The sequence below is a fragment of the Pezoporus wallicus genome, unplaced genomic scaffold, assembly GCF_028554395.1.
Source record: "Pezoporus wallicus isolate ANWC-B61680 ecotype Strahan unplaced genomic scaffold, APGP_CSIRO_Pwel_v1 contig_4131, whole genome shotgun sequence".
Classification (NCBI taxonomy): Eukaryota; Metazoa; Chordata; class Aves; order Psittaciformes; family Psittacidae; genus Pezoporus; species Pezoporus wallicus.
In genome coordinates this window covers 4,187,907-4,205,116 of record NW_026641950.1, presented here as the reverse complement: position 1 = coordinate 4,205,116, position 17,210 = coordinate 4,187,907, and the positions used below count along the sequence as shown (strand labels likewise).

The following is a 17,210-nucleotide window of genomic DNA, read 5'->3' as shown; positions in this document are numbered from 1 at the left end:
TGCTGCACAGTGAACTCCAGTCCCTAACATTTGTGTAGATGCAATTCTTCTGCAAATGACTTTCATGTTATGCTCCCACACTGCTTTCCACAAGGCTGGATCAGCTGAGCCAGAGCCTATACATTCCCTACTGCTCCAGAATTGGGGTGATTGGATTACCTCCCACTTTAAGTGCTGGAGTGCAACCAGGTTCAGTCCGTTAGTGCTTGCACATACTGGGGGGGGGGTCAGCATATAACTGTCATTCTCTGAGAGCATCATAGCATGCCTGATGCATGCAGTCACCTTTTCAGTTGAGGCCCATGCCCCAGTTGGTATAGCTCTAATAATCAGACTCTCCACATTAAATGGGTTGGATGTTGAACACTGTCAGTAGGCAGCAACAAGGTTCCAGATGGCAATGATCTGCGCTTTTCAGTGGAAGACAGGAGGAGCTATCAGGTTGGTGTACAGCCTCTATCACTTGACACTGAGGTGCACACAGTTGTCTCTAGCATAGTGCTTTTGTCATCCTGAAGTTCTCAGGCTGCTTTTACTATCCCAGCCCAGCAACAAATATTTTTCCTGCTGGTTGATAAAGATTTAATAAACCCAAAGTACCAGTGCTTCAGTGATGAGGCTGATCCAAATGAAGTTCCCCTTAAAGCAACTGATTTATCTCTTATCATCATCCTTGTCCATGCCTCTTCCTCATTGTCTTCCTGAAGCATCTGCAGGAGGCATAGCTCACACTGTCATGGCTTCTGCTGAAGTGGCAGCAGGGGTAGCTCGGTAAGACTAAAGGCTGGCTTGCTGATCTGCAGCTCTACTGCGGAGACATGTCAGATGCGTTTACACAAGCCACTGAGTATTCACAATGATCCGTAGTGTACTGTTTCAGCCATCCAGATAACAACTTAAAAATGGGGTTAGGTGGCCTGAAAAGACATGGAGTTGGAAGGAAGAGAATGGTGGGATTCTCCAAGTTTGGTCCTGTGCCCAGAATGTCACTGCACTCCACTAAGTCTCACAGTGCACAGCAATAACCTAATGGACTACCCAAGTGCAAGGCTGAGTGTTAACCCTGAAAGATTTCCTGAGCTGTGGAAGAAGTGCTTCACAGGGAAGTAGAAGTCAAACACTGATACAGAGGTGGTTACTGCATGCCATCTGACACACATCCCTTCCACAATATTGCAGTCTAATGCAGATCCTCTAAGCTGATAAATTGTCAGTAATAATTCCTTCACTGACTGTTGAATTATGCTCATAGAAAAGACTGATATATAAACAGTGAAGATTGTTTTAGGAAATGTAAAAATCTCTCATATGACTTCTGACCTAATGAGAAGGAAGATACTATCCAGAAAGCACTTCACTTTGAATAAAACCTGGGATGAGTTCTTCCCCAGTTACTCCTCCTTAAGTTGTTCTGAAATGGCCTTAAAGTAACACAGAGGGTAATTATCTTAGACTTTACGTTGTTTCTTACAGTGTCACATTTTCAAAACCTGATGCTAAGATTTTGTAAATAGATTTCTGCACAATTGCATGTCTCTATTTGTGAGCCCACTTCCCATAATTGTATGTACAAATCTGATATTCGTATGTGCAAATACCTCCTTTGCAAAAAGACGGTTATTAGGCCAGGTCCAATTTCAGCTCAACAGTCCTGTGCTGTGCTGACACTGAGGGGAGAAAAAGGTGTTTCCTTTCTCTCCAAAAATTACTTTCCCAAATGTATTTAGAATACATACACAGCCCATTTAGACAGCTAATTGGCTGTTATTGCACATGCATAACAGATTTGTACTGTCATAGTTTCACACACAAAGGCATGCATTTTTGTGCACAGACATGGAACCTTAAATTTTGAAAATCTAGTAGATATTAATGTAGCCAAAGCCTAGTTTTTCCTTTGAAGTTGGAATAAATGACAGTATATATCAATTCTAGCTTAAGATATATTAAAAAGAAAATAGTTTCTTAGTGGCTTCAGCATTCTAAGTCTGACACACTGCTTTTTCCATTCCTTGCTGTAGCATGTTTTCACAACAGTCCCCACCACATTTTGGGCAGCAAGCAAGCACCAGCATGTACAACAATAACATGAACATCAGTGTATCCATGGCAACCAACACAAGTGGTATGAACAACATGAACCAGATGACAGGGCAGATCAGCATGACCTCAGCGACCTCTGTGCCTACATCAGGGTTGTCCTCCATGGGTCCTGAGCAGGTGAGAATTTAAGGATGTGAGATGACAGCCAGAGGATTTGCTTTGACTTCGACAGTTTTTCAGGTCTGCTGTGTTGGGCTGTAACTCCTGTAAGCCATTACATTTCTTATACTAGTTTTCTTGAGAAATGATGCTGATAAAAAGGCTTTGGTTTTAGCTCTGCACTCAGATAACCAACGTGACCAATGAGATAGAGAGCACTTTTACATCTAGATCTCCCGTTTTGACCTAGAACCACTGTAGATAGCACATGTAGTTGCTCCTGGACTTTCATGGAAAGTGTGTGCTGATCTAGCTCCTGTCCTCAGTAGGTAAGTTTCCGTAGCGCAGCTGTAGGTTACCAGTGGCCTTGCTAATATTCTCAGCAGTAGAGGCTAGGACTGAATGGCAGGCAGCTGTTTCCCAGAGGTAAGAGTGAATGATCCTTCCAGTGTGTGAAAGGTGCTTCTCTAGCCGCTGTGTGTGTAGTACCAGAAAATAGGCAGTCAACTTCAAGAACTGTCAGGCTGGCATGAGGACAAGATCCACGCTTTTTGTAATGTGGTGCATATAGAATAGTTTGTTGTATCAATAAGTAAGTAACCTGTTCTTTTCTGCTGAGAGGTTCACATACTCTGTTTTGTTTGAGATTGTTGCTTAGGGTATCAGAAATAAGGAAAATAGCATTTCCATTTGTTGACCTGCAATTAAACTCACACAGTGCATTAACGAGTGTATGACAAACAAGTCCTCTTAATTAACAGGTTCAGAACTGAATTCCCATTTGTTCAAAACACAGGCTTGAAATTATGGACTTTTCTTAGAAATGTTGGTAGGAAAGTATCTCTTGTGTCTTCAGGCAGCCTCTGCTGCTACAGTGGACAATACTGTAAACCTTTTTTCTGAGACCATAACATTCCAGCTTAAAGCTGATTATATTATTAGCTTATTAATGTGTGTCCTTTTTCTAGCCTAAATTAGATAATAGTATTTACTCTTCCAATATTGTCCTTTAGCTTAAATAGTTCTTTTCTCTTCTTGTATTTTAAAAAGAGCCATTCAATTAAAATGATTTTGTTGTGGTTTGAGATTGTTGGATTGTTTTGTTTTGGGTTTCTTGAAGTTTTTCTTGTAAGTTAAACAAGCCACAGTGTTTCAGTCTCTTCCTGTAGGCTTCAAATTCCCTTTTCTTTTCTGCACCTGTTGCAGTTTGAATCAGTATTTCCTAAGTGCAGAGCCATGTGCGTAACACTAGTTCTTCCCCAGTTCTCTTGGAATACTCCAGACAGATATAGCCCCAGATCACATTTGTCTTTTACAGCTGCCACATACTGGTGACCTGAAGTAATTTTGATACTCACAGATCTGTCACCTTCTCCAGTATTCCCAGTTGCTAAGCCCAATTATAGCCAACTTTATTATTATTATTATTATTGTTCTCAAGTGCATGCTATTGCACACATTTAATGTAGTAAAACAGTAGTAAAACCAAAAAAGAAAAGAGTGGGGATTTGAAGGTAACAACCCAGTCTGACTTCTCAGCATGCCCATACATAGTTTTTCCCAGGAACCCAAATTGAGAAACATACAATGTAGGAAGAGATCTGGTTTTATTTCAAAGATGTCCATGCAGACTACTGTTTCCACTGGCACAGCTGTCGCACTGCTTTTCCTTCCTGTTATGTACAAGATCTTGTTTCAAGACAGCGTTTATCTAACTTCCAGTAAGTGAATAGTCTGAAGTTCTTCATCCAACTCAACATGTGTTTTTCAGGCTGTCCCTCCCTTTTGTAGATCTACTTCAAACTCCACTGTTGTAACCTCTTCTAGGAGTATGAACAGAATAACCAGAGACAGTGATTTAACTGTGAGTGCTGTGTACAGTCAAGTTCTGCTTGTAATTTCTGTTTCAATGTATGGGATGCCTTGGCTCTGTTGGTGACAAAGTTGTACTGGGGAGCACATACTGAAACCCTTATAATGATCCCTAAATCCTCAGCACATTCGACATAGATGAAACCTGCATTCTTTGTTCCCAAATGTATTGCCTTCCTTTTGTCTACATCAAATTGAATTTCTCTAGATTGAGTCTGTTTAACCAAAGCGCTCTGACTCGTTCTGTATCAGTAACCTGTTCTCTTCCTGATTTACCACCACAGCACTGTGTCATCTGCAAACTCTGCAAGCAAATGTTTCATGCTCCATCTAGGTCAGAGGTGGCCAACTGACAGCTGAGGGGCCATTTCTGGGCCACAAGACAATACTTTTTAGTCCTTAGGAATGTCTGCTGTGCTGCTTTATATTCTGCTTTCTGAGAGGCCTCAGTAAAAAGAATGTATATTTAAATATTAAATTGATAATATTTTTCTGTTTTCAGGGCACAGTGGTTTACAATTTGGCACATTTATTTAGCAATTAACTTAGGCTGTGCCAAACTTTTTCTTGTAAGATGATTTTCAAAATGACTACATTTTCTGCTGACTGTTGCTATTTCATTCATTCTCTAGGTTTTTTTTACACTGTCACCTACACTTTTACTTACTTATTCAATGCCAGTTTTTGTTCCATAATACATAATTTTAACTTTAAATGCTCATCTCTTTCTGACCACAGTGAGTAACGGTAGTACACAAAAAATGTGTACTAGCTTTTGAAAACAATTTAACACTTCACATGTTATTGGGTGGTTTTGGAAGTCATATGTATTACCTGTTAGTAAAAAGCTATGCCTGGGTTTATTTACCTAGTAAGAAGTAGGTGTATTACTTTTAGTACCAAGCAGGTTGGTTTGGCTTTGTCTCCTGTCTCTTTGTGACACTATACTGCATCACACAGACATACCCAGAGTTCAGAAATACTAAGTTTGTTATTTATCTGCTCATACTTGTGTATCTCCAACATACCTAGTTTACTACATAGGCTCCCAGCATCACCAAGTAAAAAAATTAAGATTATGCCCAAAATTGACTTGCTAATTATGATGCTAACAGAATCTTTTATGTGCTACGGGGATCAGACCTTGTCTCGTTATCATCTTCTTCCCTATAATGGTACAAAAGTTCTTCAAGCTGTTCTTACTAGTGTGTCTTGTAGGAAGCTGTTATCAGGAACCCTGTCAGGTCTGCAGGTCCCCTCTTTCCAAAACAGCTTCCCCAGGCATTGAGGAAGTTTAAACCCTCCTGGTGTTACACCGTTCACACAACTTATTGTTTCCTTATTCTCATTTTCTTGTTCGCACAAGGGACTGTTGCCATGTTTGTTCCTGTTGTTTATTTTGCATCACGGATCTGTGTTGTTGACTGAACTATCAGAGAAAAAGGTTGAAACCCATGCAAGAGGCTTTTCAGTATATGAAATAAACCCCTCTCTAGATGTCCACTCCAAGCAGATGTTTATTAATTTGCACAGAGTAGTATTTCCCAGGCATCTACAAAGAGTTAGTTTGAAACAGAATTTTGATTTTGTTCAGCATGGATGAGAGGAGCCCTGGAGTGGTAGCAAACTTTTCTTATTAGACACCTTGTATATACTTTTGCTTTGTTATCAGGAAAGTGTATTGATGTGTTAATCGCACAGGAATTGCAAAACTTCTACTGTCTTGTTTTAGTCAGATTTCATATCTGATAACACCACTTGATTTGTCTTCAGAAAACAATAAAACCCCTTCTGTTTCTTCTGTTTCTCTTTTTCCCTACTTTTCTAATTGCATTGTTATTGCAGTCAGCACAGTTAATGTGTGAATGTGGGGTGTTTTGTTTCAAGGAGTTCTGAGGTAAATGTAATAAAACAGTAAATTTTTTTCTTGATTTTTTTTTTTTTTTGTATCTGATACCATGCCAGTCAGGATTATTGCATTGTTACTGGTAAAGGGATCCTGTGATAGGAACTTCACTGATGCCTTTGCTGCTTTTGTGGCATGCATCCTGGAACCATCTTCTTTACCCATACCTGTCCTAACTGCCACCATGCAAATCGTGCAGTCATCTTTTTGTTCCAAAACTGCTGATGACTTAGTATGCAGTCTTTTTATTTATGCTTTTTGTTTTTATCTTCCTTTGTCTACTGAGCAAATAGAAAAGGTATTTGTGCCTGTGCATTCTGATGAATGCTGAATAATAGCAGAAAACACTTTCCAGACATGGATTCTGTTGCTTAGTCAAATGCATGTAATAAAGCTGCAAAGCTGTCTGCTTGCTTGCTTTCTGAGCAAATTAGTGTGGTTCTCTTCCTTTCCGATTTGAATTTTCACATTTAGGTTTAAAAATCTGCCAATTTTTATTAAGAATCAGAAAGCATCACTCAGAGTCTTGCAGAATTTAATCAATTTTTTCAGAGTTGAAAGTTCCCGTGGCAAAAATATTTGAACTTTTGAACCTTTCCTGTTGAACTGCAGTCTTGTCTCTGGCGGTGTTTGAAACCAGCACTTTAGGTGGTTGCATGTGATTGCGTTTCGCTTTATGACATTTTGCAAAATCGGTGAATATCAACAGAAACAAGTCAGGAGGACCTGAAAGGAGAAGACTTTGGTGTGGTAAATTCAAGACTGTCTCCCCACCTTGTTGCAGCAGGTTGTTGTAGCTGAAGCAAGGTAGTGCAGTTGCAGAATCTCCTCTTATTTACAACATAAGTCTCATAAAGGGCAGGTGACACAGAAAACATCTTTCTTCTTCCAAATAAATCTGTAAGGGCAAATCTTTACTATTAGTATGCATGTAGTGTGAGGGAAGTAACAGAGAGAACTGAGTCAACAAAGACTCCCTAGGCAGAGGTTTCTTTCCCTGTAAAACTGCTAAGCAAAGCTGGATTTTCTAGTATTTCAGAACCTTGCTGAAGGGCTGCGTTTTGTATTTTGTACCAGTTCCTACATGGTGAGATTAATCCTTTGATTAAGAAAGCAATGCTGTAAATTTGGCAAATCACACTTTCCACATAACTAAGCATGACAGACCCTTTGGTTGTGCAGAAATACACAGCTTCAATACTTTCCTGTGGCTGCATTCAGAAAATTGTTGAGATCATACTTTAGGAAAGCATGCTGCTGCACGTTTTACCATTTAATGCTGTCTTTCTCCCATTGCTTACAAGCAGAAAAATAAGTGTCATTAAAACTAAGTCAATAGTTGGTGTATTTCAGCTTGCATGTTATCTCATCAGGGTTTGAAAAGATTGTGTCGTGGTTTGCAAGCAGAAAAGCTGCGTGTGTTGAGGTTAGGAAAGTAGTTACGTGTTTCTGCTTTCAGGACTTTTCACGGCAGACATGTCCTCTTCAGATAATACTGACCTAATTTATGGAGCCTGCTTTGTAAAATATGCACAAGGGTCATAGTATCAGGAATGAAATCTTTGTTGTTGTCTGTGAAGCAGAATAATATGAGTCAAACACATGCTGCATAAGAAGGGTACTCAGCTATACAGTCACTTCCCTGATTGAACATCATCTCAAAAGTAAATGCTGGTATATGCAAGTAGCAAAGTGGTTTGTAATGCTGCTTTTTCATTCCTAGCCCTCTTCCCGATGTACTTTTTAATTCATTCTCCTTTAATATCTTGTGACCAATAGGTTAATGATCCTGCTATGAGGGGAGGCAATCTTTTTCCAAACCAGCTGCCTGGAATGGATATGATAAAGCAAGACGGAGATGCAGCACGGGTAAGAAATTGCACACAGAGGCGTACAGAGGCAACAGAACAGTGAATACGCTGTGATCTAGAATGGATACAGTATCTTTTTACTTACAAAGTTACAAGTACTCAGGCTAATAGTAATTAAGTTTGTTGCTATGAATTTTCTTAATTCTGCCTTTGGTAACATCTGTATTAAGTTCCTTGTTTAAATCCCACTAGCACCGCTGAAGCGAATAATACAGAACACAGTACTGAATTAATAGTCACATTCAACAGACTTATGTATAGAACCATAGAATCAACGAGGCTGGAAAAGGCCTGTAAGCTCAGGCTTTTGGACAGCAGTTACCGGGAGGGGTGCGTGAGCGGCGCTGGCGAAGCGCCATCTAGCGGCCGCCGTCTCTCTCTCTCCCTCTCTCCCTCCCTCCCTCCCAGTCTCATGGTGGGAAGGATTCACGCAGTCGGTTTCCTGAGGTCTCTGCGGTGATCAGACGGTTGTGCCTACAGGAGCTCCCATTTTGTAAGCTGCCTGCCGTCTGCACCTTGCACCGCTGTTTCCTGTTGGTTCCTTGTGTGCGGTGTTGAAATTGGAAAGATGGAGCTAAACAAATTCTCTTCTCACTCTGAATTCCATAGCGAAATTTAAAGTTTTTTACTGTTAGGGAAAAGAAAAATTCATATCAGGGTAAATTAAGAAAATTTTACTGCAAATGTATCAAGATTAATGATACATTTTTCTTGCTTAGTCAAGAAAATGAAAAATGCAGAAGTACAGAGGAAAAAGTAACCATACATTTATTTTATTGTACCCCCCTTTTCTTTTGCACACCTGTGTGTTTAAAACTTCCTGGAGGCAATTCCTTTTACACCTTCAAGGTTCACATTAAAATACAAGTGCTTGTCTCAGTGAGTGGAGGATCTTTTTACAAGGGCAATGTAGTGATAGAAAAAGGGGTAACGGCTTTAAACTGAAAGAAGGCAGGATTAGATATTATGAAGAAATTCTTCACTGTGAGGGTTGGTGAGGCACTGGCACAGGTTACCCAGAAGCTGTGGCTGCCCCATCCCTGGCAGTGTTCAAGGCCAAGCTGGACAGGGCTTGGAGCAAGCTGGTCAAGTGGACCACCTGTTCAAGGGGAAGGTGTCCTTGCCCATGGCAGAGAGGTTGGAACTAAATGGTCTTTGTTTCCTTCCAATCCAAACCATTCTATCATGTGTGTGTCTCTTCTGCAACCCTTACATAGTCACTTTGATGATGAATAAGAAGATGCAGTATGTTTGTTCTGCTTTAGCAGAACCTGTCAAATACCAAGGCTTTATCTTCCTACTTAGTGCATTCCCTAACCAGTTAAATTTCATATGCTAAGAGAAGCTGGGCTGTTGGAGAAGAAAATGTCAGGTACCACTGAGGAAAGAAAGGACATAAGGCTGTTGAGGGTGAAGGAGACTAGAGAAAAAGAAGGAAGAGGTAGATTTTAAAGAATGATTGAAGAAAGAAGGAAAAGAGAGTGGATGGGACAGAAGAGGTGTGAGAGAGGGCAGGGAGAAACCAGGGAACAGGGAGCAGGTGAAAAGAAATTGGACAGGGAATCTGTGAGGTTTGATATTGAAATAGTGGAATCACTGTCATGACAGTGAGACAGTGGCCATGCATGATAGCCACTGGTGAGTTTTGTTTCACCTAGAGAAAAGTAACTTCTTAAAACCTCTTTAATTATTTTGTAAAGACACAGTGCACTGCACTCTGATTTTACTCTTATTCTATAACATAGCACTGACTCAAGGAAACTGTAGACGCTGAGAAGCTCATCTGACATTGCAGCCCAAAAGGCCAACTGTATCTTGGGCTGCATCAAAAGGAGCATGACCATCAGGTCAAAGGAGGTGATCCTGCCCCTCTGCTCTGATCTCATGAGACCTCACTTGGAGTATTGTTTGCAATTCTGGTGTCATCAACTTAAAAAGGACATGGAACTGTTGAAACAAGTCCAGAGGAGGGCCACGAGGATGGTCAGGGGACTGGAGCACTTCCCGTATGAAGATAGGCTGAGAAAGTTGGGGCTGTTCAGCCTGGAGAAGAGAAGGCTGTGTGGAGACCTCATAGCAGCCTTCCAGTATCTGAAGGGGGCCTGTAAGAATGCTGGGGAGGGACTCTTCATTACGGACTGTAGTGATAGGACAAGGGGTAACGGGTTAAAACTTAAACAGGGGAAGTTTAGATTGGATGTAAGGAAGAAACTCTCTACCATTAGGGTGGTGAGGCACTGGAATGGGTTGCCCAGGGAAGTTGTGACTGCTCCATCCCTGGCAGTGTTCAAAGGCAGGTTGGACAGAGCCTTGGGTGAGATGATTTAGTGTGAGGTGTCCCTGCCTATGGAACTAGATGATCTGAAAGTCCTTTCCAACCCTAACTTTTCTATGACTCTATGACAAATTCGAGGGTTTTTTCAGTGTGTCATAAAGTTGATCTCAACAACTGTATCATTGAAACGGATCGATTCTCTTCAGAGTTGAGTAACCTGGAAATAACATGCTGTTGCTGAAACCAGTACAACTATGGATGTCAGATCTCTACATTTACTGGTTTAGTTTGTTCACTTAGTACTGTTTAACTTTGTTTTAACACATTAAGGATAAAACTTCTACAGCTTAAGATTTACAAGGATGATATTAATATTTAACAGAAGCTGTTTTAAAAGTAAGCAGAAGACAGAGGATTTTCTGTCTCTTTCAAGGCACAACGTGCCCTTCACTTGCAGAGCTAAAAATAATTGCAACTGGAATTGTATTATTTTGCCATTGTTTGAACAAATTTATATTAACTAATTTCACATGGCAAAAGACAATTTTGATCCTGCTCCTGTTTAAAAGTAAATATCTGAAGAATACTGTTTGTTAGCTTAGGCTTTTATGTGGCATCCCACTTCATACAGTATAGCAATAATCTTATAGTCAATGATCATTGGGCTTTTCAGATTCTTTTTCTGCTCTGAAGGTGCATACATGAGTCATGGAGGTTATTCTGAGCAATTTTTCCCGTATTTGCTATCAGTCTGGAAATAATAATTTGACACACTTCTTTAAAGTCCCATTTGCTTTGGTTATATCTGACTAAAAAGGGGTTCAGGTCATTGATAGAAGCATTTATTTAGCCTCTCTATAGAGATACTGTGTGCTAAGTGTTCACTTTGAAAATAAGTACATCTTCGGACTTTCACTTCTGTTCTACACTTTATGATCAAAAAGCACTAGCAGGGTCCCTGAACTGCTTCTCAATGTGTTAGGAAGAGGAACCATATGTCCATATGAGTCAGGGCATGAAGGATGCAAGCGTGATGTCTCTGTGCTGTGATGAAGCAAGAGGGAGCAGGAGCAGGATTCACTGGGTTGGCCTCTGGACCATGCTCGTGGCTGCCCCAAAAACCTCCACCTGTACCAGCTGGGCTGGGAGCAGCAGATATACAAAATATAAGACCTTGCTTTCCTGAATCATGGCATGGTTCCTGACACTGACTTTATTTGTCAATAAAGATAGATTTCTGGTCCTTGTGTGGCTGCAAAGGGAAGTGTGATATAGACAGCTTCCAGAAGGCAGCCAAGTAGCTGGTGTTGTGGAACAGTGAGAAAGCTGCCTACTCTTGTGCTGTCCCAGAGGAAATGGGGCCTTCCTCATGCACAGCAGGAGGCTGAGTGCAAAGAGCCACTCCACTGCTGGAGCCACAGGATACCAGGGAAGAGCAGCCCCAGGGGAGGAGAAAAATGGGGTTTGGCTGAATTTGCTCTCTGACCTGACTGACCACAGCACCCCATGGGATCAAGACTTTGCAAGGGGAGGAAGGCAAAGAGACACAGATTGCAGTCACTGGAAGGGACAGTCTTAAAACAGCTGTGAAAACCACATCCTGAGGGGTTGTTTTTAAATAAGGAAGTACAAGATAATCAACTTGTCTGAAAATAGTTTGTACTGCCTGTGAAGGCACTGCTAGTAGGTAGATAGTAGGGTATGTATACATAGTTAAGTATGATGTAAAGAGCATCTCTAGGGATCAGGAGCTGTAGCTTTTCTTACTTCTTTATTCCATTTTTCACTATGATTCTTGGAGGTGAAAGTGAACCAAGGTAGTTGTTTCCCATAAGGGTGATACAGCAGTAACACAGAGCGCTTTTGCATATACTCAAAGATTGAGATTACTCTTAAACCATATTGCTGTGGCTTTAGCTGGAGTCTGCAAAGGTAAATGAGCCCAAGGTGTTATCCATGATAATTGGAATGAATTAAGGACCTAAGAATGCAGGAAAATTAACCTCCCACTGATATCCCTGGAGTTAAATCGCAGGTCAGTTGTAACACTGTACAGAAAGAATAATCTAGCTTTATAAATTCCAATTAAATTTCAGGTTTAAAGTAACACAACCAATGTATGGTTGATGGTGGCTGCTACAATCCATCTTCACTACCCCAGAAGGAAAAATTCATTTGTTTTTCTCCAATTTCTCTTTTTTGCAGAAATATTGCTGACCCTGAGGGTGGTTTGGTTGCTCCTTTCTTCAGCTGACTGGGCTTACAGCCCCAAATCCTTACTGGTTTGAAGAGCTGCGTCTGTTTGTCATGACCCAACTGAGCTGCCAGCGCCAGTGGCAGCTGCCTGCTGCCAACAGGACTCAGCCCTACCTTCCCGAGGGGAGCCAGGGCGGTTGTTGCCGAAGAGCAGCCTCTTTGACAGTCTGAAGCTAGCGTACAGACAGTTGCTCAGTCTGTTCACTGCATTCACCTTAGTGCAACTTAGATCTCTCCTGCGAAGTAAATGTTGACAGGCAATTTTCATAAACCATGTCAGATTGAATGTATTTAAATGTATGTATTTAAGGAAAACCAACCATGCTCTTCTTCTGTTTCTGTTTAGTTCTAGACCTTGAGGTTTTTTTTGCTTTGTTTTCCCTGGCTTACTCAGTCTGGTGCAAAGGATTCAGTTCCATCTGAAAACTGGTGTTTTAGGCTGAGGCCTGCATTTTGTGGCGGAGAGGAGGCGTGGAGGAGGGTGTAGAGGCAACGTCTGGTACATATAGAAATCTCCAATGAGCAGGTTCCACTGACAAGTCAGAGAAGATGAACCGATGCAGAAAACTATACAGACCAATTTTGAATGGGGTTAAAGTTGTAAAACAGATGAAAATTACCCTGTGAGAGGGCTGTTTATAAGGGGCGTTTCGGTTGGGTTTTGTGGTAATGTTTATAATGCAAGTCATGAATCCAAAAATACAAGTTGGTTACTTTCTTATTTAATTAAATTCCTAACAATCAGCAAATACTGATTATTTTTTTTTTTTTTTACCTGGCTCTGCTGACCTCTGTCATCTTCCTTTTCTTCCTAATAGAGTAAAAGAACAGGTTATTCCTTTATTTCCCGACGTGTGTTTCCAGCAATCTGGACAGCCAGTTTCTGGATGCTGAACAGCAAAGTTCAATGGTAATGCATGTACTGGTTATGGTAGTGGCAGAATTGGTGCATAATATCAAAGAGCTCAAGATACCTGCTTTAAAGCATGAGAATTTCTGGTTCCCATCCCCTTAGCTGGGAAAATAACAATTCAATTCCTGTAATACCTATAGCATATATCACTACAGACTTCACCACTATCGTGTGTTTCTGATTATTTTAAAGCAGTGTGGACTACGAGGATGTTTTGTAAGGTACATAAAATCCAGTTTATATGTAAACAAGCAATAATTTAAGTTGAAAACTTAAGTGTTTTACTTGTATAATTTTTGTGAGATATACATGTTGTGAAGTTGATTCCAAATGAGGTACTTCAGTATTAAATTAGATATCTTCTTAGCCGTGTGTGTCTCCTGGAAAAGTGTTTTGTAAAGGATCACAATGCCTTGATTAGACCTAATTTGTAGGCTTGAGACTTCTCATTTTCTAAACCTTGTGATTCTGCTCATAATGTCATTTAACTAACCTATATTATATGCAGCCACTGTAGGAACCAGTTCTTGATTTTTGTATGTTTATATCCTTTCGTAACAAATCTTAGTGAAACTTAACTGTTACTAAGCAGGCCACTGTTAGGGGGTGGGTTTTTTTTCTTGCCCACTGTGGTTGGAATAATCTTTTACTAAACCAGTGTCAGTTTCTGAGGACTTGAAATATTAAGAAATTGATGTTTTTGACGTCTGTTTGTTTTTTTTCTGCTGACCCCTGATCTACAAACTTTCTAACCTGAACACAATTTTTTTGATGTCAGATAAAATGCAGTGCATTTTATAATATCTCCTCAGCTATGCCTTTGGGGGCTGAAAGGTTTGTTCTGTTGCCATTTAATTTGTTGTGGTTTTCAGATGGGAGTTCAAATTAAATAGCAGCTCTCCTCTTATTAAGGCTGAGGAAAACACTATAAAAGTGGTTTGAAATAGGCTGTTTCTGTAGAAGGCTTTTGGTGAAAGCCCAGGAAATGTACAGTTGGGTTTGTCCCTAAGGAAGGCTGTGCCACCTCTCTGGAGAAACAACATTTTTCAGCTGCCACCATTCTGTTACCAAACCTAAGCAGAATGTTTAGTCAGCTAACATCCTCTTCAGCTGCTGATGGGAACCCAAATAACTGTCAGTTCTGAGCTCCACAGCCTCATTGCTACAATGACATCTGTGTTCAACTTGCATTATATAGCTGACAGAAAAGTATTTATATAAGAAATTTATAAATTTGAGGGAATTAACCTTATGCATCACAAAGTGTAAATGAGTTTTAAAATAATTTTGGTTTACTCCATTCTTTTTCAGTTCTTAACTGTAACCTCTGCAGATAGATTATTCTTTTTCACAGTGGACAAAATAGTTAGAATTTGTCCCATTTCACAACAGACCTGCAAACCCTGATCATCTGTAGTAATTATGATACTTCATCATCCATTGCCATTTTGAAAGAAAGGAGATTGTACCTATCACTTTGGCTCTGTTTGGGTTCATCATGACTTTAGTCATCTTCTAACTAATGAAAGAGAAAAGTGAGTGAAGGAATCTTCTGATCATATTGATCACTATAGAAACAAAAAAGCCAAATCAATTCCCTTCATTATCAGTATTTTTCATCCTGTATACAGTAAACTTGTCGGAGAAAGTACTTGGATTTTGTTTAACAGAACAATTAATCAGTGTTCTACTTACATTACTAAATGTGAAAGGCGCATAATGTGAAAAATAAGCATATATCCACGGTCATATGACCTGTTTAAGTGTTCATGTAATGTGGTAAGTTTAAAAAGTGAAGTGAGCTGTTTTGCTACAATGAATTAATTTGTACTCAATCTTAAAATATTGTCCCACACCGGTATCCCTTTGGGCCTGTATTAATTAAAAGCAATGTTTTTGCAGTTTATACAATACATTTTTTAATCTTTGTTTAAAAGCAGAATTCATATGGGCTTAACAGATGAAATGGGTGGCACAGCTCCACTTGCAGAACCCAAAGATACACAATCAGTTTTGAAATGCAACTTAAGCCATTAATTGTTGGTGTGAATTTAAAAGTTTTCTAGTATTTGTATGGTAGTATGCTGCCTAAGAGCAAAAGCATTCTCTGCACAAAAGAAAATTTACTGTAGTGGCTTTGATTTTAATTAGAATTTTCTCCCTGGTGTTTCTTTGTAGACTAAAACAAAATCTTTTCAGTTTCTTACTACAGGTAAAAGCTATGTGCAAGAACCTCAAAATGCTAAAATCTAGCATAATGCCTTAGATCTGTTTTTAAGTCTTGTATATTCCTACATAGCTGTCTGATGTATTATATTTGTATAGTGAATTGTGTACAATTTTGGAATAAGTGCATCATCACTTAATCTTTATGTTGTTCAATAGAGATGATGGACACATTTCTTCAAACATTTACTGTCATTTAATTTTTTTTCCTTTTATGTCATTTGTGGGTTTTATTTGTACAGTTCATCATGAAGTTGCATCTGAGATGTGTGTATATGAAAAGATTATACAAGGGTAAAATTAAGCAATATATAAACTATGGTTCTTCAGGAGAAAGCTTACAGTGTTTCAGGTTGTGATTTATTTTCAAAACGGAGTTGACTCTGAACATCACTTTGTTCACCTGCATTGATGTTTGTATTTCTAGTGTGAGCAGTTTATGCAAAGGTAGATATATTCAGAGAAATTTTAAATACATTTATGCAAGTTAATATTGCTTTGCTGATGCTATTTGCTTATTTGATGTTAAATAATGCTATTGTAAATAAAGAATTCTGTTGTTATTGCATCATTTAATAAATTTTAATGCCTTCGGGTTTTACATGGCTTTAGAGATTTCAACGTGTTTCTGTTGTGTCTTCTTTTATCCTAGAAGGGTCTAAGATTTACTATTAAAGCACTAGAGGGTAGATGAATAGGCAGGTCTTAAAAAGCCAGTGGGCTTTCTGTATTGAAGGCTTTTATATATTCCAACTAGTTGTTACTCTCAAGTCCTTTTATCTTTATAGAGCTATATATATAGTGTTTGTCACATAGGTTAACAGTTTATTAAGAGTACTTTTTTTATATTGTAGGGCGAAATGGGTGTCTGTCTTGACAGTTTCAACAGAGGCAGACCTCAGGTGGTTTGAAGCAGGACTGAGCAGAGTTAAGGGCTGGTTCCCCATGCTATGCCAAATGGTTAATTTAAAATAGTTGGGAATGTTTGATTGGTCAATTTAAAAAAAGAAATAAAACTAAAAGCTGTTACAAGAATGCTTGTTTGTCAGAATGATCTTCTGCTCTCTCTGGGAAATGGATGTGGGAGAAAAGCTATTCATATTAAAAATTTTAGAAGAGTTATTTTGAAGACCTCCAACTACTGTTAACCTTTCACTATTCACCATTGCTACCAAAACAAGGCTTAACCATGCCAAGTGCAAGGTCCTACACATGGGTCAGAGCAATCCTAGGCACAGGTACAGGTTAGGCAGAGAAGAGATTCAGAGCAGCCCTGTGGAGAAGGACTTGGGGGTGCTGATCAATGAGAAAATGAGCCAGCTGCAGTGTGCATTTGCAGCCCAGAAAGCCAACCATATCCTGGGCTGCATCAAAAGGAGCGTGACCAGCAGGTCGAAGGAGGTGATCCTGCTTCTCTACTCTGCTCTCGTGAGACCTCACCTGGAGTATCGTGTGCAGTTCTGGTGTCCTCAACATAAAAAGGACATGGAACTGTTGGAACAAGTCCAGAGGAGGGCCATGAGGATGATCAGGGGACTGGAGCACCTCCCATATGAAGACAGGCTGAGAAAGCTGGGGCTGCTCAGCCTGGAGAAGTCTGTGTGGAGACCTCATAGCAGCCTTCCAGTATCTGAAGGGGGCCTGTAAGGATGCTGGAGAGGGACTCTTCCTTAGGGACTGTAGTGATAG

General features: G+C 39.9%; 1 protein-coding gene across 1 annotated transcript in view; it reads left to right on the top strand.

The window, feature by feature from the left end:
- The window catches only part of NCOA2 (nuclear receptor coactivator 2), a 193,612-nt gene extending 177,470 nt beyond the window's left edge, over window positions 1-16,142 (top strand). Inside the window, exons 23-25 of the mRNA XM_057426226.1 lie at window positions 2,022-2,220; window positions 7,760-7,849; window positions 12,332-16,142. Coding sequence (XP_057282209.1) covers window positions 2,022-2,220; window positions 7,760-7,849; window positions 12,332-12,343 — 301 coding nt within the window. The 3' untranslated portion in view covers window positions 12,344-16,142. The remainder of the gene's footprint in view (window positions 1-2,021; window positions 2,221-7,759; window positions 7,850-12,331) is intronic.
- Window positions 16,143-17,210: the final 1,068 nt, after the last annotated feature.